Genomic DNA, 22,721 nt, shown 5'->3' with positions numbered 1-22,721 from the left:
CATCCTCCGGGAACTGGCCGGGAATGGCGACCCGAGCTCCCCAAAGACATCAAGTCCACGTCCCTTTTTACGTTTCAACAAAAACAGCTCTCTCCCGGGATGGTCTCTGAAGAAGCCGCGGCTTCAAAGTCCCTGCGGGAGTGTGACCCTCATCCTTGGGTTCCTAATTTTCTTTTCTTGGTAACTTCCTCCCAGCCAAACCCGAAGTCGGCTCAATGACTGTTGTGGAAAAGGACACCCGGCAGCGGGTGGCGCCCAGAGGTGGGATGGCACACTTTCTCCCTGCTCTTTGGCTGTGTGGCTTTTGGAGCTCAATTTCATTCTTTCTCTGATAGAGGGAGAAGCACTCCTTTGGCTTTCTTTTTTCCTTTCATTCATCATATATTCATTTAGCACCTATTATGTGCCTGGCATAGCTCTGAGAACTTGGGAGTAAAGTGCCTTCCTGGAGTTATATCTAGTTGGGGAGGTGATGCCCAGTAGAGGGGAGATAGTGTCGTAGAGGTTTACACGCTGAGCAGAAATAGAGCACCATTGGCTTGGGGCGTGTTGCCCAGGACCGTGAAGACTTTGAGAGGAAACTTGGAAGCCTTCAGAGTGGGAACCCGCTGCTCTGGGGATGGTGGGACGCCTGGGTTTGGAGGGACAGAGACTAGCTGAGGGAAGGAGGAGCTGGCACGGGGAAGGAGGCGTGGTCAGAGGTAAATGGAAGAGCGGCTCCTGCTGTGCCCTGAAAGATTGGGACTGTTACTTGGAGGGCACCGCGCAGCCGCTGCAGGGCCTGCTAGAAGTGACTGCCTTCAAGGGCTTTGCGCCCCTCTAATTAAGGCCTCTCAGGCCATACCTGTGACGTTTTAAAGTGTAATTTCTACAAATAGGAGGGTGGTGAGTGTTATCACACACAGCGTTCATTCGTCATCAGAGTTGGTGTCCAGCACACCTGTATGGGCGCTGGCTAGGCTGCTCCATTCCAAGTGTGCAGGTGTCCTTGGGAATCAGGCCAGCCACGGTTTTCCTGCCCTCCAGGAGCTCAGCTTGAATGTCACCCCCCAATACCCAGCAGTGAGAGGAAGCAACCGAGCTGTTTCGTGGAAGGTAACCTGTCTGTCTCACCTGCCCGGGGGTAGCCTCCTACAACTCTCAGGTGGAGGTACTAGAGGACGTACCCTCCAAGGTCACTACAGGTTATGGTGCAGAAGGGCTTACAGGCCACATTAGAAAGCTCAAACTACGTGGTTTATTAAATTAATTTAAAACAGGCAACAAGAAGTAAGGGGGAAGACATGGGGTGAGCTGACAAACATAGGTGTCAGTGAGGAGGAGAGCCGCACCACCTGATCCTGGGCATACGTGGACATGTGTGTGTCCTGTTCTCCCTGCCACCTAGCCTCCCTGCTGATGGTGAGGTTATGAGGAACAGGGTCCAGGAGACACCAGGGGTCCTGGGCCAATGCATACAGGTGCAGCCACACAGGGACAGGCTCTCCTGTGGAGAGTCCCAGCAGCGGCTGCTTAAGATCTGTGAAAACTGAGTGCCTCAGGGGTTCTGAATGCTTAGTAGCTATTGTATACTTAGTGATCGTGAATCTTTAATGCCTCTTGTATACTTAATGATCACAAATATTTAGTGACCAGATGCCTCACCTTTACTTACCTTTGTCTCGGTGTTTCCATCCCATCCAACAATTTGTGGATTATTGGCGTCTTTGCTATGTTGAGTCTTCCAATTCACGAACACTGTATGTCATTTATTTAGATCATCTTTCATTTCTTTCATCATCATTTTGTAATTTTCAGCAGCAAGTCCTGTACATGTTTTGTTAGATTTATACCTGTGTTTCATTTTTTTTTGGAGTGATTTTACATGGCAATGTGTTTTTTTTTTTTTTTTTTTTGCGGTACGCGGGCCTCTCACTGTTGTGGCCTCTCCCGTTGCGGAGCACAGGCTCCGGACGCGCAGGCTCAGCAGCCATGGCTCACGGGCCCAGCTGCTCCGTGGCATGTGGGATCTTCCCAGACCGGGGCACGAACCAGCGTCCCCCGCATCGGCAGGCGGACTCTCAACCACTGCGCCACCAGGGAAGCCCCTGGCAATGTTTTTTTAATTTTGGTTTGCACATGCTCAGTGTTTATATACAGAAATGAAATTGATCTTTGTGTTGATCTTGCATCCTGAGACTTTACTGAATTCCCCTATCAGTTTTGGGGGTTGTTTCATAGATTTCTTGGGATTTTCTGTGTAGACAATCATGTCATCTGCAAATAGTTTCATTTTTTCTGTTCCAATCTGTATGCCTCATCTTCCTTCCATTCCTCCCTCCCTCCCCCCTTCTCTATTTCTTCTTTTTCTTTCCTTTTCTTTTCTCTTCTGGTCTTTTCTCTCCTTTCTCTTTCTCTTTCTTCCTTCCTTCCTCCCTCCTCTCTCTCTTTTTCTCTTTCTTTTCTTTCTGGCTTATTGCACCAGCTAGAACTTCCAACACTACACTGAATGAGTGGTTAGGCGGACATCCTTTCCTTGTTCCTGATCTTAGAGGGAAAGCATCTAGTCTTTCACCATTAACTATATTGTTATCTGTCAATACTTTTTCTATGCTTTTTCTGCATCGATGGAGATGATTACATGATTTTTCTCCTCCTTCTTCTTTTTTCCCTACCTGTTGATGTGGCGGATTCCCTTGAGTGACTTTTGGTAGATGTTATTCCCAAGGAGGGAAACTGAATTTTTGAGAATCTCACTTATGCTGTAGTGTTGGTAGCAGGAGATTAGTACAGAGGCAACTGAAGTAGTTCAGGTAAGAAATGATGGTGTACAAGTTTCCTGTGGCTGCTGTAACAAACTACCACAAGCTGAGGTGGGGAAGGGGTGCTAAAACAACAGAAATATTTTTCCTCCCAGTTCTGCAGGCCAGAGGTCAAGGTGTGGGCAGGGCTGTGCTCCCTCTGGAAGAGGCAGAAAGGGGAGGATCCTTCCTGCTTCTTCCAGCTCCTGGCACTCCAGGTGCCCCTTGGCTTGTGGCCACTTCACCCCAATCTCTTCCTCTGTAGTCATATGGCCATCTCCTTGTATCTCTGTGTCTTTTCCTCTTCTGTCTCTTGTAAGAATAGTTGTCATTGAATTTAGGGCCCATCCTAATCCAGGATGACCTTCTCATCTCAAGAGCCTTGATTTAATTACACCTGCAAAGACTTTTTCCAAATAAGGTCACAGTTGCCAGCTCCAGGCCTTAGGATGTGGACATATCTATTTTTTTGGGGGGGAGGGGGGGAAACAACCTTCAGCCCACTACAGGTGGGATCCAGGACTAGGGTGGTAGCAGCTGACATAGACAGATCTGTCTTCCTGATGTTTACCAACTTGCTATTGGTCTCCATGTGAGCAACCATGGAAAAGAACGAATGAAAGGCAGATCTGTTAGTGTATTTAGTTTACCTGAGTCGCTGGAGAATGGCAGGACCATCTACCTAACTGGAGAATGATGGGGAGGTGGTAGTGTGGGGCGGGTGTCAGGCTCAGCGTGCAGTCCAGCCGTAACGAGTGGGTGGAAATCCCCAGCAGGAGCATTAAGCCTGGCACTCTGGGAAGACATCTGCCATCGATGATGTTTGGGCGTCACTGAAGCCCATCTCATCCATGACCTGGATGAGACTGTGAGGAAGAGGAAGGCTCTGGTCAAACCACAGAACCCGTGGTGGATGGCAACATGGCCAATTGCCACTCCTAGCATTGAGAGTGGAGGCTACTGGTCCACACATGGGGTCCAGTGGGCCTTGTGATTCGCCGAATCCCAGTTGGGGGCCTGAGCGCAGCGTGCAGGCCAAGCCTCAGGGGTCCTGAGCACTTTTTGTCTTCTTGGGACTGTGTAAGGAAGCTTGAATTAGCCATGGGGAGAGATGGTGAGAAGAACCAAAGTGTTCAGATATGCGAGAGAGGCTACCAGACCAGCACCTTCCCAGGGACCCTCCCCCCACAATGACCCATGACTGATCGACCAACTGACCCCCCCAGCTAGCCCCAAATGCCTATGAGCCAGCCTTCAGCATGTTCACTACCAGCTTTCTTGGGGGTCCAGCTCAAACTGCTGACCTACAGGCCCTCTAGGACATTTGGGGTTGATCTGCCATCCTGTAGGAGAGAACAGGAAGGACATGACCCAAAGAGCGCTGCAGGTGACTGGGAGTGAGCTGAAGACAAGGCAGCGGGAGACAGAGGTGGCCTGGAGGCCCAAGGGCAGTGCTCACAGGAGGGGCTGCTGGGTCCAAAGTTGAGAGGGAGGTGAGAAGCGCCAGGACCTGGTGTCCCCAGAGACCTGTGCAGGAGGCAGTAGAACTGAGCTGACCAGGAGGTGGGAGGGAGGGGAATGGGCAGAGAAAAGGATGAAGTTTTAGAGCTTTTGCTGGGCATGCATTGGAGAAAATCAAAGCCTTCATGAAGTTTTGTGAGCAATGCATGGAAACAAAACCCTGGCTGGGGGTAGGGGAGTGGGGGGGCACTAGGCAGATCCTGATGACCAGGGCTGGGGCAGCCATGTAACAGGGTGACATAGGGGGAGAAGAGCTCAGTTCAGCCCAGATCCGACGGCACTGGGAGCTGGGTGACCCAGTTCTCCAAATTCTAATCCAGGGTCTGGGGGAGCACAGAAACTCGGAGAGTGGGGAGGAGTCCATTTGCTTTTTCACTTGGGAGATTCTTGAATATGTTGGTGAACATATGGGAGCTGATACAGTAGGGAGGAGAGACTAGATGTGCAGCAGGGGCTGGGTGCAGGCCACGCCCAGGAGAGAGGTGCGGTGGGCTCTTTGACTTGGGCCAGGCTAAGCTGAGAATTCCAGAAACTAAGGACACTTTATCTGCAGTGGGCATGGATGTTTCTGAGGCTTCCCAGGCTGCATTCTTCCTCTGGGATCTCCCACCTCCTTTCTTCATCTTTCATAGGGACATGGGGAGAATGACCAAGATAATTCTGGTGAAGGGAATGTGTGACATGTGGCAGTGGGCTGGAGAAAGGGCTTGAAGTTCCATCGAGGCAGGCAGTCGGAAACGCTGTGGCCACCCAAAGGGACACCATGCCCCTCTTCCCACATGGTCCCTAAGGGATGCTACCGTGCAGCCAGGCCAGCCCCTGTCCATCCCACACTCCACCTACTGGATAGAATCGATGGAGACACCCAGTCTCCTCTTCTTTTTAGTGCATATCCATGTATTAGTTTCACATTTCTTTTTAAATCAAGGTGAAATTCACATAAGCATAAACCATTCTAAAGTGAGCAATTCAGTGGCATTTAGTACATTCACAATCACCTCTTTCTAGCTCTGAAACATTTTCATCACCCCAAAAGTGAACACTCTGTAGTCCCCCCTCTACCCCCCAGCCACTGGCAACCACTATCTACTTTCTGTCTCTGTGGATTTGCCTGTTACGGATGTTTCCTATAAATGGGGTCACGCAATATGGGACGTTTTGTGTCTGGCTTCTTTAAGTTAGCACAGTGTTTTTTGAGGCTCATCCGTGTTGGATGTGCCATTCCTTTTTTAGGGCTGAACAGTATTCCACTCTATGGATAGACCACGTTTTTGTTTATCCATTCATCTGTTATGGAAATTTGGGCTATTTCCACCTTTGGGGTGTTACAAATAATGCTGCTCTGAATGTGACACGGGTGCATGGGTATCTGAGTCCTTGTGTGTATCTGGGGGTGGCATTGCTGGGCCATGTGGTGCTTTCTTCTTTAAGCACGAGTCTGATGAGCTTTCTCTACCAAGGCAGGCAGCTCTGCATACTTTATGTTTGTGAACCTGATAACCCTGAGAGATGATCAGATCTTAGACCGGAGCTACCCAACAGAACTTTCTGTAATGATGGAGACCTTCTATATCTGTTTTGTCCAATGTGGTAGCCACTAGCCATGTGTGGCTAGGGTGGCTGAGAAACTGCACCTTTGCACTTAATTTTAATTAACTGAAAATTAAATAGGCCCTGTGGCTGTATTAGCTCAGCCTTAGAAGTGACAAAAGGACTGACTACCCCTTAGAGCACCTCCCACCTCACGCTTTTAAAAATTAATTAATTAATTTATTGGCTGCATTGGGTCTTCCTTGCTGCTCCCGGGCTTTCTCTAGTTGCAGTGAGCAGGGGCTGCTCTTCATTGCGGTGTGCAGGCAGGCTCAGTAGCTGTAGCGCACGGGCTTAGTTGTCCCGCGGCATGTGGGATCTTCCCGGACCTGGGCTTGAACCCGTGTCCCCTGCATTGGCAGGTGGATTCTTAACCACTGTGCCGCCAGGGAGGTCCTCATGCCTCCATCTTAACACTCCAGTTTAGGAATTGAAAATCTGGAGCTCCATGATGATACTTGGAAAACCCAAGCTCCCTGCTCCTGAGAAACTTTTCTTTCTTAAATACCGCGGAAGGGGTTGAAGATATACAATGACCTACATGAATATCAACGCAAAAATCAAATTTAAGCTAGAATTGAAGGCTGTCACTGGAAACATAATGTATACCTCTCCAGAAGGCTCTATAATCTCTTCCATAATTCCTTGCAATTTGTTTCACTAAAATGGGTCCCACTGGGTAATGTGGGTCCTGCTATCTCTACCTACACTGCAGGGGAGTCTGGTGTTTTTTCCATCCACACTGATAGTTCCTATCAATTTTTGGTGCGAATAGTCTTATAGTGCTAGGATATTTTCTAAAGACTAGCAGATATGTGGTTAGCTCCAGATAGTGTCTAGGGAGCCCTGGTTTGAGTACATCTAATTTTAGTAAGATAACTATCTATTGTATAATATTCCTAAATTATTTTACTGGCCTGTATTTATTGTTAAAATAAAAAAATGAATGGAATCACTAAGGATAATGACAGCAGGAATAGACATTTACTGAGCTCTTATACTGTGCTAGAGATTTTTAAACAAGGGGATTAGTATAGATGAACTCATTTAATCCCTTCACCCCATGAAGTAGGTGCCATTAACATTCTCATTTCTCAGTTGACTTTGCAGGAGCATCTCTGGGACACTACAACCCCTATTTATAACAGAATGTGGAATTCAGGAAGTCATCTTCTGAAATATCCACATATATATTACTTAATCTGGTCCTAACAATGTTCACTTTAAATTTACTACATTCACAAACGTAATTTTCCTCATCAAACTCAAGGTACAAATTATTTTATTGACTTTAGCGATCAGTTTAAGGGGATCTCTGATTAACGTTTGACCAACCCAAATTTAACGATTGAAATTCTTTTAAATAATTATTCTATTTACCATGAGATTTCCTTTAAAAACTTACACCTACTTTCGAAATATAATTTGACATTTTCAAATGCTGACAAACCCTTCCCAAGACCTTAGAATTCCCAGTACGTTATACAATTCTGATCGCATGTTCTCTAAAAAACTAAGTCATGCACTCATACATTTTAAAATGGAAATCATGTTTACCTATCAGAACCTCAAGTGGTAAAGTTTCTTTCAAGGTTAAACACTTTCAATACCAGATCAATCTACCAGATTTTCCCTGGGATAAAACAGCTACGTATTTGGTGTCTAAATCTGAGTGATGACACTTTCCGGAACCAAAGTAGCTTGTCACCAGTAATAACAAAAACACCTTCAGGATGAGTGGGATTGAAACCCCATGAATTTGATGGTGGCAAAACTCAAAACGGCCGCGTGTCAGACGCCATTCCCCGCACAAAATGAACACTGAGCCCACTGTGCGCCTAGGCGCACCCAAATCATGCCTCGGGGTCGGTTTCCCGCAAGCCCTGCCTTGCGCAGGTTCGCACAGGAACGCGCTCAAAAGGACACAGCCCTCGACCAGTGCGGCTCTTTTCTAGAAGATATGGGTGGCTCTGAAAAGAGCCTTTGGTGTCACAGGGCCCCCGGGGCGCACAGCCGTTTCCGGCCCGCCTCCGCGGCCTCACTTGCCCTTGGCCTTGTGGTGGCTCTCCGTCTTCTTGGGCAGCAACACGGCCTGGATGTTGGGCAGGACGCCGCCCTGCGCGATGGTCACGCGGCCCAACAGCTTGTTGAGCTCTTCGTCGTTGCGGATAGCCAACTGCAGGTGGCGCGGGATAATGCGAGTCTTCTTGTTGTCGCGCGCCGCGTTACCCGCCAGCTCCAGGATCTCAGCCGTCAGGTACTCCAGCACGGCTGCTAGATACACAGGCGCACCAGCACCCACACGCTCAGAGTAGTTACCTTTCCGGAGCAGCCGGTGCACTCGGCCGACAGGAAACTGCAGGCCCGCGCGCGACGAGCGCGACTTCGCTTTCGCGCGCGCCTTGCCTCCCTGTTTGCCTCGGCCGGACATCTCCCAATCAGGCGCGGGGAAAGAAGAAAGCCGAGAAACAGAACCCCAGGCAACGAAGCCGTAATACTCAGGGAGTCCTTATATATGGTCTTGAGGTAGTGGAGCCGGAGCCTCCCAATTGGGTAGCGATAGTGGCCAATCAGAAAAGGAAGCCTCCATCCCCTAATTTGCATGCGCCTTTTCCAGTGATGACGTTGCGCTACGCTTGATCCTATCAGAAACTAGAAGCTCTTGATTCCTCATTTGAATACAGGACGTATAAGTTGAGTTGCTGGAGGTGTATCGGTTTTTCTGTTTGGAAAGATCTGCCGTAATGCCTGATCCGTCCAAATCAGCTCCGGCACCCAAGAAGGGTTCTAAGAAGGCCGTCACGAAGGCGCAGAAAAAGGATGGCAAAAAGCGAAAGCGCAGTCGGAAGGAGAGTTATTCCATCTACGTGTACAAGGTGTTAAAGCAGGTGCACCCGGACACCGGTATTTCTTCCAAGGCTATGGGTATTATGAACTCGTTCGTCAACGACATCTTTGAGCGTATTGCTAGCGAGGCCTCTCGTTTGGCGCATTACAACAAGCGGTCTACCATCACGTCCCGGGAGGTGCAGACGGCCGTGCGCCTGCTGTTGCCCGGTGAGCTAGCCAAACACGCCGTGTCCGAAGGTACCAAAGCCGTCACGAAGTATACCAGCTCCAAGTGAGGCACGCCCCGGTTCCCGGGAACCCAAAGGCTCTTTTCAGAGCCACCCACAAGATCGAGAAAGGGTTTCGAACACGTGAAGGGTTATGTAAACGCATCCGATGTGTGCTCCTTAGCGGTTCTTTGGTTACTGGGAGGACGTTCTCGTTCTCCCCGCTGTGCGCGCGTGTGTATGGGAGCGGAATGGGAGAATATCTGCTTTTTACGGAGATCGGGTATGGAATGGCGACCCAAAATAACAATGTGGGAGGCAATCAGAAACTGGGTGTCCACCCTCGCCTTCGCTCAAGGTTATTGACGCTTCACTAAACAAAGTAGGAACCCTGAACTCAAGTGTCCTTAGTGTGTGGAGAGTGCCATTCCCGGGGCTTGCGGGCATGGACTCCATGTCTAGTTTTTTGTGTTCGTGTGGTGTGAGCCTGTGGGTAAGGAACGCAGGTCACCTGCCCCCAGTGGGACCTCGTGCCAGTCTCTCCACCTCCGTGTCCCCGATGGGTGAACCCGAAGGACGCAGTTGGTGAGGCCCTGGGGGTTGTCGCGCAGCTCTGGCGGTGGCGCCTGGCGCTGCATCCCTACCTAAACCAGACACCTTTATCCTAAGGCAATGAACCTTTCCGGGAGGATGTTTGCATGTCTGCATCCTTCAACCGCAGGATGTTTGACAACCGAAAGAAAAACGGAAGCGTGGTGGAACGGAGCGCTCCTTGCACAGGAGCCGGATGTAAAAAGCCGACCCCTGCTGCAGGTAGCTTTAAGGGGGGTAGGGGAGTGGGGAGGAGGGCAATTTAAGAGGAAAAATAACGTTTTTCGAAGCAAATGTAGTTTTCCCACTTAAGCCACGTTATTTTCTGTGACGCACTAGTGACGCAGAACTTTCCCTATTCTCTGATTTCATGGCATTCATTTGGAAAGTGTCATCTTAGTTCAAGGGAAAGCGCTTTGGCATGAAGAGTCTTCACTCTGAAGAAGACATCGCCTACCTTTTTTCTTGCCTTGTTTTTTCTCATTTGTAAGAAGGAGATTTCAAATAATCACTTCCTTGAGCCGTTTTGAGAATTAGATTGAAAAGTCGTGTCATCATCTCAGGCAAGGAACAGACGTTCAGTTAAAGGCTAATAATCATGTTTTTTGTGAAATCATCTCCTTTGGAGATGTCCAAAGGAAGCGGGTTGCATGCCTGGTCCGGCTGGGCGGGCGGAGCTGGGGAGGAAACGTCGCCACCCCCACTGAGTGTCTTCAGCCACGGCTGCTGGAAGCCCATCGCCACCCCCGCCACCCCGCCCGCCCCATTCCTTTTCCTACGTGGGTCCACTCTAAAAGAATTTCTAAAACGTCACACATTTTAAAGTTGGCGTCCAAAACATTTTATGGCTAGTTCAAATAGTTGCAAGGATGCAAATCCCAAGGTAGGACGTTTTACAAAACAAAATGGTCTCACATCAATCTTTTAAAGGTATCTATTGAAACAGCAATTCGATACCATAACCATAGCAACTCATAAAATACACTATTAAATTACTTGTTAACACTGAACGATTTTAGATAATTTTTTCACCTTGAACTCATATCTTCATTCAACTTCTGCCTCAGAATTTCATCCTAATGTAAGGTATATATATATATATATATATATATATATATAAAATTTTTTTTTTTTTTTTTCTTTTTGCGGTACACGGGCCCCTCACTGCTGTGGTCTCTCCCGCTGTGCAGCACAGGCTCCGGACGCGCAGGCCCAGCGGCCATGGCTCACGGGCCTAGCCGCTCCGCGGCATGGAGGATCCTCCCGGACCGGGGCACGAACCCATGTCCCCTGCATCGGCAGGCGGACTCTCAACCACTGCACCACCAGGGAAGCCCAAGATATATATTTTTTACACTGTTTTGTCTATCTCCTTTCTCTACAAAAAAGGATATTGAAATTTTAAAATACTTGTAGGTGACCAGAAGTCAGTGTTTAAAAATCATCTGGACAGTACACAATTGTTTAAACATAAATAAGTTTTGATAGGTATATGTAAAACCGAAAATAAAACTTAAGTGACACCTGCCTCATTTAAAGAGATGGATAGTGGTCCCGCCCTCCCTGCCTCTCCCTCCTTTCCTTTCTGCCTCAATTAGTTTGTGTATCCATGGGCATATATAGTATTATTATGGTTACAATGATAGCAGTGTGCAGCATCATTTCTTTTCCTTTGTTCTCTTTTATAGATACGAGCTCTGAAACAGTATTAAAAAAAATAAATACCTCAACATGGGAATTTTGTCAGAGCAGTTTAACTCATTTCTTTGCCTTCCTAGTTGTAATACAGAAATTAAACAGTGGGGCTTCCCTGGTGACGCAGTGGTTGGGAATCCGCCTGCCAGTGCCAGGGACAAGGGTTCGGGCCCTGGTCCGGGAGGATCCCACATGCCGTGGAGCAACTCAGCCCGGGCACCACAACTACTGAGCCTGTGCTCTAGAGCCCATGAACCACAACTACTGAAGCCCACGTGACAGCTGCTGGAGCCCGCGCCTGGAGCCCGCGCTCCACAACTGGAGAGGACACTGCAGGGTTAGAGGCCCGTGCACCTCAGCGAGGAGTGGCACCCCGCTCACCACAACAGAAGGGAGCCTGCATGCAGCAGCGAAGACCCAACATAGCCAAAGAATAAATAAGTAAATAGATAAGTAAAATAAATCTATTAAAAAAAAGTTAAACAGCGATCTGTCATCAACAAGTCCACACCTTTAATTTTCTCAGTAGATATCTGATTCATATTAAAAACTGCAAAATTCAGTCCTCCACTTTGAAATGGGGACCTGCTGACTGGGTCCAAGCCCTCAGCCTCCTACCAAAGTAGCTTGGGAGTCAGTATCTTAATGAAAACTTCTAGTCACATGAAAGTAGTCTCGCAGATTCACGTGATTCTTTACCTTAATGAGCTTAAACCATAGGTCTAAAAAGTGAAAATTGTCTCCAGCAGAGAATGTGATATATAGTGCTAGCAGTAGGCAAAAGCACTGCTTAGTACCAAAAATAAAAGAAGCAAAATGAAGATTTTACAATAATTTGCAAATACAATTCTTTAAAAAATAAATTTTTCTGCGAATAATGCAAAATATCAATTAATTTCTCAGTTCTGTTGACTTCTTTGGCACACAGAATTAGCTTGAAGTTAAAAAAAAAGGCTGCCTCTATTTGCTGAACTGTCCAGTGGAGGTTGTACACACAGCCTCAGGTGCAGACTGGGCTCGATTTAGCCCTCTCCTAGGAGGGGAATCTGTTAAGGAAGAGGCAAGGTGATACAGAGTCCCTGCTATTGAGATTTTATGATTGAAAAAACTGAGAGAAATTGTATACAGAAACCATGTCTATCATATTGTTACAACAAAGAAATACACGTTCTGTTAAGTTGAAAGTTAAACTAGGGCAGTTAACCAAGTACTTGAGAATACATAGAGGCAAGGAGAACTAGAACTCAGCACAATGGAATCATTCTCTGGATCTGAAATAACCAAGGTAAATGCTTAAACTAAGGACCTGGAAGGAACTGGAGGAATTTTGCAGGTATGCAATCTGAAATGTATCAAGGAGACTCCTTTTTCATATCAGAAATCTCAAGTCAAATTTGTTAATTATTATGGAGTAAAGAAAGTATTTTGGAGGGGAAAAACTGTCATTTTAATAAGAAATTACAAATGCAAAACAGTATTTACTGTATAGGAGGTTAAATATTGATTAATGAGTGGCAGGCCCTGGAAATGATGTGTGTGAGTTCCTGAGGGAGGAGTCAGACGGCCATTGTCCACCTGAGGGAACACAGCTGTGAATCCAAATCTCACATAGCATTTTGGCTCTTGGAGACTGAGCTGTTCTCTGAAGGTGTTCTTCATGGTTTGGGAGTCACCGGCACTATGAGATATTTTTTAGAGTGAGAACAGCATGGGCCCAGTAAGGCCTTGCATACCTTAGTTGTTATTAAATGTGTCATGTATTTTGCATATGGTTAACAATTTTTTTTAAAAGTGCTCCGTTTGTTTTATTGAAAAGCTTCTTAAAAGGAGCATAAAGGAGAAGTTACAACAGACATCACAGAATTACAAAGGATCATAAAAGATTACTGTGAACAAGTATACACCAATAAAATGAAAAACCTAGAAGAAATGGATGAATTTCTAGAAATATACAATCTTCCAAGACTGAGTCAGGAAGAAATAGAAAATATGAATAGACCAATCACCAGGATTGAAACTGGATAAGTAAAAAAACAAACAAAGCCTCCCAACAAACAAAAGCCCAGGACCAGACATTTTCACAGGTGAATTCTACCAAACATTTAGAGAAGAGTTAGCACCTATCCTTTTCAAACTATCCCAAAAAATTACAGAGTAAGAAATGCTTCTGAACTCATTCTGAGACCAGCAACACCCTGACACTAAAACCAAAGATATCACAACAAAAGAAAATTACAGGCCAATATCACTTATGAACATAGATGCAAAAATTCCCAACAAAATATTAACAAACTGAATTCAACAAGACATTAAAAAGATCATACACTATGATCAAGTGGGATTTATCCCAGAAATGAAAGGTTGGTTCAATATCTACAGATCAATGTGATACACCATATTAACAAACTGAAGAATTAAAATCATATGATCATCTCAATAGATGCAGCATCCACTTATGATAAAAACTCCCAATAAAGTGTAGGTATAGAGGGAACATACCTCAACAGAATAAAGGCCACAAGCTCACAGCTAACAAACATCATACTCAGCAGTGAAAAGCTGAAAGCATTTCTTCTAAGATCAGGAACAAGAAAAGGATGACCACTCTCACCTTTTTTATTCAACATAGTATTGGAAGTCCTAGTGACAGCAATCAGATAAGAAAAACAAATGAAAGGAGTCCAAATTACAAAGGAAGGAGTAAAAATGTCACTGTTTGCAGATGACATGATACTATACATAGAAAATCATTAAGACACCACTAAAAAAATTACTTGAACTCATCAACGAATTCAGTAAAGTTGCAGGACACAAAATTAATATATAGATATCTGTTGCATTTCTATACACTAACAACAAACTGGCAGAAAAAGAAAAGACTCCCATTCACAATTGCCTCAAAAAGAATAAAATACCTGGAATAAATCTAACCAAAGAGGTAAAAGATCTGTACTTGGAAAACTATAAAACACTGATGAAAGAAATTGAAGATGACACAAACATATGGAAAGATATACTGTGTTCACGGATTGGAAGAATTAATATTGTTAAAATGACCAAACTATCCAAGGCAATCTACAGGTTCAATGCAATCCCTATCAAATTACCAATGGCATTTTTTTCATAGGACTAGAATAAATAATTCTAAAATTTGTATAGAAAGTCAAAAGACCCAGAGAATCCAAAGCCCTGTTGAAAAAAAAAACAAAGCTGGAGGTATCATACTCCCTGACTTCAGTTTATGGTACAAAGCTACAGTAATCAAAACATCATGGTACTGGCACAAAAGCAGGCACATAGGTCAATGGAACTGAATGAATAGAGAGCCCAGAAATGAACCCACATTTATATGGGCAATTAATCTATGACAAAGGAGGCAAGAATATACATTGGGGAAAAGATATCTCACTAAAAATAGACTAAAATAGACTAAAATAAAGACTAAAATAGACTAAAATAGACTAAAATAAATTCAAAATGGATTAAAGACTTAAATGGATTAAGACCTGACACCGTAAAACATCTAGAAGAAAACATAGGTAGTACACTCTTTGACATCAGTCTTAGCAGTATTTTTTTGAATATGTCTCCTCAGGCAAGGGCAACAAAAGCAAAAATAAACAAATGGGACTACATCAAACTAAAAAGCTTTTGAACAGTGAAGGAAACTATCAACAAAATGAAAAGACTGCCTACTGAATGGGAGAAGATGTTTGTAAACAATATATCTGCAATGGATTAATATCCAAAGTATACAAAAAACTCATACAACTCAACATAACCTCCACCCCAGCAACCCAGTTAAAAAATGGGCAGAGGGCTCTAGAGCCCGTAAGCCACAGCTACTGAAGCCCGCACGCCTAGAGTCTGTGCTTTGCAACAAGAGAAGCCACCGCAATGAGAAGCTCATGCACCGCAATGAAGAGTAGCCCCCGCTCGCCACAACTAGAGAAAGCCCATGTGCAGCAACAAAGACCCAATGCAGCCAAAAATGAAATAAACTAAGTAATTTTTAAAAAAGCAAGGTCTTACTGTAGAGCACAGGGAACTATATTCAATATCTTGTGATAAACCCATAATGGAAAAGAATATGAAAAAGAATGTATATATATATGTATAACTTTGCTGTACAGCAGAAATTAACACAATATTGTAAATCAACTATACTTCAACAAAATAAATTAAAAAGGAAAAAAAAAATGGGCAGAGGCCCTGAATAGATGTTTTTCCAAAGAAGACATAAAGATGGCCAACAGGCACATGAAAAGATGCTCAACATCACTGATCATCAGGGATATGCAAACTGAAACGACAATGAGATATCACCTCAAGCTGTCAGAATTGCTATTATCAAAAAGACAACAAATAACAAGTGTTGATGAGGCTGTGGAGAACAGGGAACCCTCGTACACTCTTGGTAGGAATATAAATTGGTGCAGCCACTACGGAAAACAGAATGGAGTTTCCTCAAAAACATTTAAAATATCAATAGAACTGCCATGTAATACAGAAGTTCCACTTCTGAGTATTTAACCAAATAAAACAAAAACATAAATTCAAAAACACCCTGATTTTCATTTCAGCCTTATTTACAACAGCCATGATATGGAGGCAACCTAAGTGTTCATCAGTGGATGAATGGATAAACAAGATGTGGTTTATATATACAATGCAGTATTAGCCATAAAGAAGAATGAAACCTTACCATTTGCAGCAACATGGATGGACCTAGAGGGTATAATGCTAAGTGAAATAAGTCAGACAGAGAAAAGACAAATACTGTATTTCACTTATATGTGGTATGTAGAAAACAAACCAAATGAACAAACATAACCAAATAGAAACGGAGTCATAGATACAGAGAACAAACAGGTGGTTTCCGGGGGGAAGGAGGGTTGGAGGAGGAGAGAAATAGGTGAGGGAGATTGAGAGGTACAAGCTCTTACTTACAAAACAAATGAGTCACAGATATGAAATGTACAGCATAGGGAATATAGTCAGTCAATAATTATATAATATGTTTGTATACTGACAGATGACAACTAGATTATCATGGTGATCATTTTCAAATGTTTAGAAATATGGAATCACTATGTTGTGTACCAGGAATTAACATAGTGCTGTAGGTCAATTACACTTCAAAAACAAGCAAACAAGCTCATAGAAAAACATCAGATTTGTGGTTACCAGAGGCAGGGGTGGGGAGGGGATGGGGAATTGGATGAAGGCAGTCAAAAGGTACAAACTTCCAGTTCCTTAAACTTGTACAATGCTGTATGTCAATTATACCTCAGTAAGACTGAGGAGAAAAAAGCTCTTAAACCGTTTATGAGGCATATGTTAAAAAAGTATACACTTAAAAAAAAAAAAAAAGTATACACTTTTTTTCGGATAAAAGAATACCAATCTAGTTTGAAGGATTATAGCTGAGTATGAGGGTCTAGACCAGTACCTGTCCTCCTGCTGTTTTGCTATTTCAAACAGGAATAGCGTTAGTGCTTATAAGGAGCTGCTCAAACTCAATGCTGCTTAAATGTTTTGAGCAAAAGCTCATGATGCTTTGCCTTGTAAACGCGGGAAGGACGGCCCCAAAAGTCGCTGCCTAGTCTGTTACAACACCCAGAGCCTCACCCAGTGTCATGTCCAGCACACCCCGGCCTGACCCACGAGGGGGTATGGGTAGAGGAAGAGGTTGGCATTAAGCCTTCTTGAAGGTGATCCGTGCCCCTCACTCGCAGGTCTCTCGCCACACGCAGACAGAAAGGCCTGGACTGGGTTCAACGGCTCAAGCGTCAGGGCTATACCCTCTCAGGCTTCTGGCTGGGGCCTAGACTAACACAGCAGGTCTCTTTTTGGTGAATATGCCATTAAGAAAAGAAGCTTAGCTTTAGTTCAGGAGCGCACTCCATCTCTCCCATAATCCCAACTGAACAGCACTTCACGACCACAACAGGTGGCACGCTCTTTTTCTAAGCACGGAGGCGGCGGTGAAAAGAGGCTTTGCTTTCTGGAGCACAGTGGCCCACCTCACTTGGAGCTGGTGTATTTGACAGTCTTGGTACTTTCTGGCACGGCACACTGCTCATGGGGCTGCAGCAGGTGTGCAACTCTCTGAGCCTCCCTGGACCTACAAGAGCGCTTGTAGCGCGCCAGGCAGCAGGCCTCGCTGAAGCGTGAGCTGTAAAGTGTCCTTGATCCACGAGTTCATGATACCCATTGTCTTAGAAGAGATATCTGTGTTGAGAAGCACCTGCTACAGCACCTTATAGGCGTAGATGGACTAGCTCTCCTTGTGGCCGTGCTAAGCCTCCCTAACTGCCTTCTAGGAGCTCTCCTTGGGCTGCGCCTCTGGCACAAGTGAAGCGGCGGACATCACTATTTATTTTCCTCATATTCAAATGAAGGCTCCAAATCTCTAGAATCGGATTGGACGGCCCGCCCCTCTCTGCCTGGTCCACAAAGAATGTATGTAAACAGCAGATGCCGGCTCTTCTTTCCTATTGGACAATAGCCCAACCAATCCGAAGGCGCGTCTGCTGTGTTCATGGAGTCAGGTTGAGCATTTTTGTTCAATCCCTTTGTTGTAACGGGAGAGGGGTCTTTGTTTAATTGCCGGTCTGGAGCTGGGCAAAAAAATGAAGAAGGTAATAAAAACCCGTTTTAATCCCGTGTCTCTATTTTTTCTGGATGGGAGACAAACGCAAGGGGACATTTCTTCCTTAGCCAAATAGCTAGGGACGGGAAGCTTGTGCTTATTCAGCAGAGGGGTATGGCAGCTTCCAAGTGCCATTCCAATCATTTATTTCCTATCATCCCCGCCCCCGCCCCCCCCCCCCCCCCCCCCCCCCAGTGGCCAAGGAGATAATTCCTTTCAGAATTCAAGAGTAAATGCGAACGGTTCTTTCGGAAGTACAGAAAATAGTACTGAAAACATACTAAGGTATACTAAGGTACTTACATTGGAAGCAACAGGGCAGATTTTTAACTGGAGGGAGGAAATGAACGAGGACTAGGAAACACTAGTCCTTCATATTGTTGTTATTGTTAATACTGACTAGACAAACCCGTTTGAAGTGACAGCTATATGCTAAGTGTTTGATATGTATGCTCTCATGTGGTCTCCTAATAACTCCAAGGGTAAGATACTATTATTGTTCTCTACTTACCCATTAGAACGTAGGTTGTGGAACCGTTAAAGGATAAACTGAGGTATATTAAAAATTTAAAGAGTTTGAGCAAAAATCGATTAGAATTGGGCAGCATCCAGTCTAGCTAATAGAAAGGAGCTCAGAGGGGCTGTACAAAATGAAAGACTTTTATAGCCAGAGGGAGCAGGAACAAGGAAAATACACTAGGCAAAAAAGCAGGTGTTACTCCAAGGTTACTTCCCTGAAGGGGATGGCAGGGGTCTATGGGGCCGATTACCTAACTAGTGCTGATCAGGCGATTCCTACTGACCCGTTTAAGATGTTCTTTCTAGGAAATAAGTCAAGGCTTGGTTTGGTGATGGGGAGCTGAGCATAAGAGACTCCAGGGTTTCCCTGGTGGCGCAGTAGTTGAGAGTCCGCCTGCCGATGCAGGGGACACGGGTTCGTGCCCCGGTCCGGGTAGATCCCACATGCCGCGGAGCGGCTGGGCCCGTGAGCCATGGCCACTGAGCCTGCGCGTCCGGAGCCTGTGCTCCGCAACGGGAGAGGGCCCGTGTACCGCAAAAAAAAAAAAAAAAAAAAGAGACTCCATTTGGGGCCTGTCTTGTTTTTATTTTTTTTTGTTTTTTAATTTTTTTTTGTTTTTTCTGCCTGTCTTGTTTTTAACTGAAGTCACCAGTCCCCAAGTTTACTCCTTATTAAATTAATTCCTGTATACACAAGTATGAATTCACATTTCTCACTTGTTTCAGCACAGGAATACCTGGGGAGCCCATTAGAAATGCAGATGCTTGGGCCCCACCCCAAATGTATTGAGTCCGAATCTGCATTTTAAACAGATTCCTATGCACATCGTAGTTTTTGAAGCACGGTTGTGGAGTTCATTTACCTGGCAACTTTTTTTTTTTTTCATCCAGAGCATTATCCAAACAGGCTAGGAAACTTAATGGCACCCACAAAAGACAAAGTGGCTCACTGCGTTCAGAGAAGTTAGCGAGGTGCTTTCAAGATACCTACACAAGCATAAGTTTGAAGAAGCCCAAATAGGATCCTATTTGCCTTAGAAGGTTTGGGTGTGAAGAAAGTGGAGGAGAGATGCCAGGGGGCCACTCTTTAGATAGCCTGTGCTTAGCTCCCTACCTGGGGCTAATAATTCACCTCTCTGCCCCTCTACTTCCTCATCTATAAAGTGAGGATGTCAATGCCTACCTAATAGGATTGCTGTGAGTGAATGTGTGTCAGGCAGATGGCGAGGTGTGGGCATATATTTAGTGCTCAAGTCCTCCTGACTCCATTTCATCCTTTCCTTCTCAGAAGAGACCCAGCCGCAGCCGGGGCTGCCTCAGCTGAGCTCCCTCTGAGCCATGGACAGCTCCATCACATAAATATGGAGCATAAGGCTTTCTCTTGCCCACTAGAACATGGACTAAGCTGTAATCGCCAGGGCAAGAGATGTGTCTTTCACTTCTAAATCTCCAAGGTGGAACATAGAACTTGGCACATAGCAGAGATACAATCAATGTTTGTTGAATGAATAAGTGTTTGTTGAATGAATAAGCCCTGTGAGCTGAGGCAGTGCCCCCTGCTTGCAAATCTGTCCTCTGAGGTCCATCGGACATGTTGAGATTGTGTGTCCCCTGAGCTGCTTTGGGTATGCTCAGTATTAACTATTTTATCTGTTTGCCTTAAAAATATATAGTTGATTTAACAAACGTTTCTAGAGAGCTCATTATGATCTAGGTAACAACTTAATGAATACTTAGTTCAATTTAGTGCTCATAACATCCCTTCCATGTATATACTATAACTTCATTTTGCAGATGGGTGACAAAAAGGCAGAAAGAAATACGTCTCAAGTGAAACAGCTGATGAGGTGGGAACGTGGCCCTGGAAGTCAGGCCAGTGGTACCAAACTCTGCACTAACCACACCTAGATATTTTTGGTTTTGGATATTGAATTTCATTTTGAAGAGGGATGTGATGTGTAGGGAAAAAATATTATCAAAATCAAGATGCATTGCTCTGTGTTTAAATGTAAGTTTCTAGGGAAAAACACCAGTCAGATATCTTAAAATTTCTACTGCAGTAGAAAGCTGAAAGTACTGCAGATGAAATTTTACTCAATTTCACAATCTCCAAATCAATTTTTTAAAAATAGTCTTTGAATACAAGGCACCTTAGTAACAACTGTGTGCTTCTGGATCATTTATTCAAACTGTTTTTGTAACCATTATTTTTTTATACCAGAGACTTAATGACCAATGTATATAAATGATTGGTCCCGCCCTGACCCCCAGCACCATTAGAAGAGGTCTGAAGCTTGATCTTGCACAGGAGATACACTCAAAACAAAAATCTCTTTCCTTTCGCCTGTAGATCTAGTTGGCACAGACTTCTCTGACTGCAAGCTGCCTTTTATTCTTAAAACTCAGTTAAGGCTCATTGGTGGTAGTTATTGAAGCTGTTAACACGTTTGTAACGTGTTATGTATGGAGAAAAGACTTTCCTTCCACCCTCTTGGGTTCAATAGATGGGTCTATGAAGTAAACTGACAACAGGCAGAGTAACAGGAGAAAAGTTATACAAATTTATTCATTTTTACATATTATGTGCATGGGGGCATTGCAGGGGAAAAAAGTGAATACCCCCAAAAGCGATGAGGTTTGAGACCTTATATACCATCTTAATAGGAAAAGGGGAGAAGTAGTCATCTTAGAGGAGAATAAATGATATTAGGAAAGGTGACTGGGCCTTTAGGAGACTAGACAGGAGATAGTTTGTGACAAAGTCTGTCTGGGTGTGGCATTGACTTTTAGTCTCCTCTCCTGTGATGAATCAATCTTCCTCTGCTGATGAAACTCTCAGGAGGGAATTAATGGCAGTTGAATTCATTTTGAAGAAACTGTTTTTAGGCAGATAAGGGGAGTTCAGAGAAAGTTTTTGCCAGCATTTGCTGTTTTTCAAGTGACTTCAGCCCAAAATAATCAATACGCCAAATGCGGCATATTTTGGGGTGGTATGTCCGGAACCCCTTCAGTAGCAAAAGTATTTATCCCAGGCATCTGGCATAGAAAATCTGTGACTTGAGGTTTGAGTAGGATATGATTTGGGTATTTTGCGGAACCAGCAACATGATTTCCAGGGCCCAGAGGAAAATGAAAATGTGGGTGCCTTGTAAAAAGCTATTAAGAATTTCAAGATGGACACAACAGAGCACTGAACCAAGCACAGAGTGCTTCTCAGGGCTGCTCTAGTGTCAGCCCAGGTCACTGGACCATGAAGCTGTCTCTGGATGGCCCTTGGCCTGCAGGCCATGCAGCAGTTTGTACAACCCACAGTCCCCTCCCCTCGTCTGGTTGCTGCCAGCCCCTGGAAAACTGGTCCTTGCACTGGGTCCTGGTGAGGTTTCTCGGCTTCCTTGCGGCATAGGAAGGCTTGGAAGAAAACTTGGTGTGGGATAGGAAATGAGCATTCCTTGGAAGGGGTTTGGGTAAGAAGTTGTCTTTCCATGTAGGTCCTAAGGTTTGGAAACCGCTATCCTCCCACATAGAGGGTGGTTAATGCCAGGAAATCAGAACCAGAATCTCATGGCGTGAAAGTTTGTGTTCCCCCCGAATTCATATGTTGAATGAGAGTAGAGCTCCCATGAATGGGATTGGTGCCGTTATGAAAGAGACAGGAAAGAGCTTTCTTCCCCTCATCCTCCACCTCCCATTCTCCTCCTCCTGTTTTCCTTCTCCTTCTGCCTCTTCGTCTCCCCCTCCCCTTCCTCCTCCCCCACCCCTCCTTCTGTAATGTAGAAGATGGTCCTCACCAGAAACCACCCACACTGGCACCCTGATCTCTCTATTCCCAGCTTTCAGAACTATGAGAACTAAAAGTCTGTTGTTTAAGTTCCCCCAGTCTATGGTATTCTATCATAGCAGCCCGAATGGAAAAGGGACAGTCCTCTGGATCAAGGGCAACGTTTTGTATTGACAGATGGAATACTATAGTGCATGCTTGAGGTTTTCCAGAAATAAGGAAAGAAAGAGAGAAAGAAAGAAAGAGAGAAAGAAAGAAAGAGAAAGAAAGAAAGAAAGAGAAAAGAAAGGAAGGAAGGAAGGAAGGAAAGAAGGGTGAAAAAGTGACTGAAGGAAGAAAAGAGAGGGAAGGAGTGGTGGTGGTGAGGGGAGAGGAAGGCAAAGAAAGAACAGAAAAAGAAAGAAAAGCAAAGAAAGAGGATCTCCAGCTTAACACTCAGGGACAGACAGTGCTTGGGCATAATAGCCTGGAAGAGTAATTTAAAAAGGGGTTTGGATGATTTTTAAAAACCCCAAAATAAACAACTTTTTTCCCCT

The 22,721-nt window shown here is 44.8% G+C and overlaps 3 protein-coding genes across 3 annotated transcripts in view; 2 read left to right on the top strand and 1 right to left on the bottom strand.

Moving 5' to 3' along the window:
• Nucleotides 1-7,156: 7,156 nt before the first annotated feature.
• H2AC25 (H2A clustered histone 25) lies at nt 7,157-8,373 on the bottom strand. The gene has a single exon (XM_004330511.4). It carries the CDS (start codon nt 8,320-8,322, stop codon nt 7,930-7,932), a length of 393 nt encoding a protein of 130 aa, XP_004330559.1. The 5' UTR covers nt 8,323-8,373; the 3' UTR covers nt 7,157-7,929.
• A 210-nt stretch (nt 8,374-8,583) lies between these two features.
• Nucleotides 8,584-12,108, top strand: H2BC26 (H2B clustered histone 26). The gene is made up of 2 exons (XM_019937364.3): nt 8,584-9,760; nt 10,729-12,108. The coding sequence occupies exon 1, from the start codon at nt 8,636-8,638 to the stop codon at nt 9,014-9,016; it is 381 nt and encodes a 126-aa protein (XP_019792923.1). The 5' UTR covers nt 8,584-8,635; the 3' UTR covers nt 9,017-9,760; nt 10,729-12,108.
• The window catches only part of RNF187 (ring finger protein 187), a 33,129-nt gene continuing 20,077 nt past the window's right edge, over nt 9,670-22,721 (top strand). The window contains exon 1 of the mRNA XM_033855087.1: nt 9,670-9,760. Coding sequence (XP_033710978.1) covers nt 9,670-9,760 — 91 coding nt within the window. The remainder of the gene's footprint in view (nt 9,761-22,721) is intronic.

The sequence above is a fragment of the Tursiops truncatus genome, chromosome 3 (genome assembly GCF_011762595.2).
Source record: "Tursiops truncatus isolate mTurTru1 chromosome 3, mTurTru1.mat.Y, whole genome shotgun sequence".
Taxonomy (NCBI): domain Eukaryota; kingdom Metazoa; phylum Chordata; class Mammalia; order Artiodactyla; family Delphinidae; genus Tursiops; species Tursiops truncatus.
This window is presented reverse-complemented; position numbering and strand designations above follow the sequence as displayed.

Coding starts and splice junctions, on each gene's coding strand:
- H2BC26 (XM_019937364.3), top strand. CDS start 8,636: ATGCCTGATCCGTCCAAATCAGCTCCGGCACCCAAGAAGGGTTCTAAG.
- H2AC25 (XM_004330511.4), bottom strand. CDS start 8,322: ATGTCCGGCCGAGGCAAACAGGGAGGCAAGGCGCGCGCGAAAGCGAAG.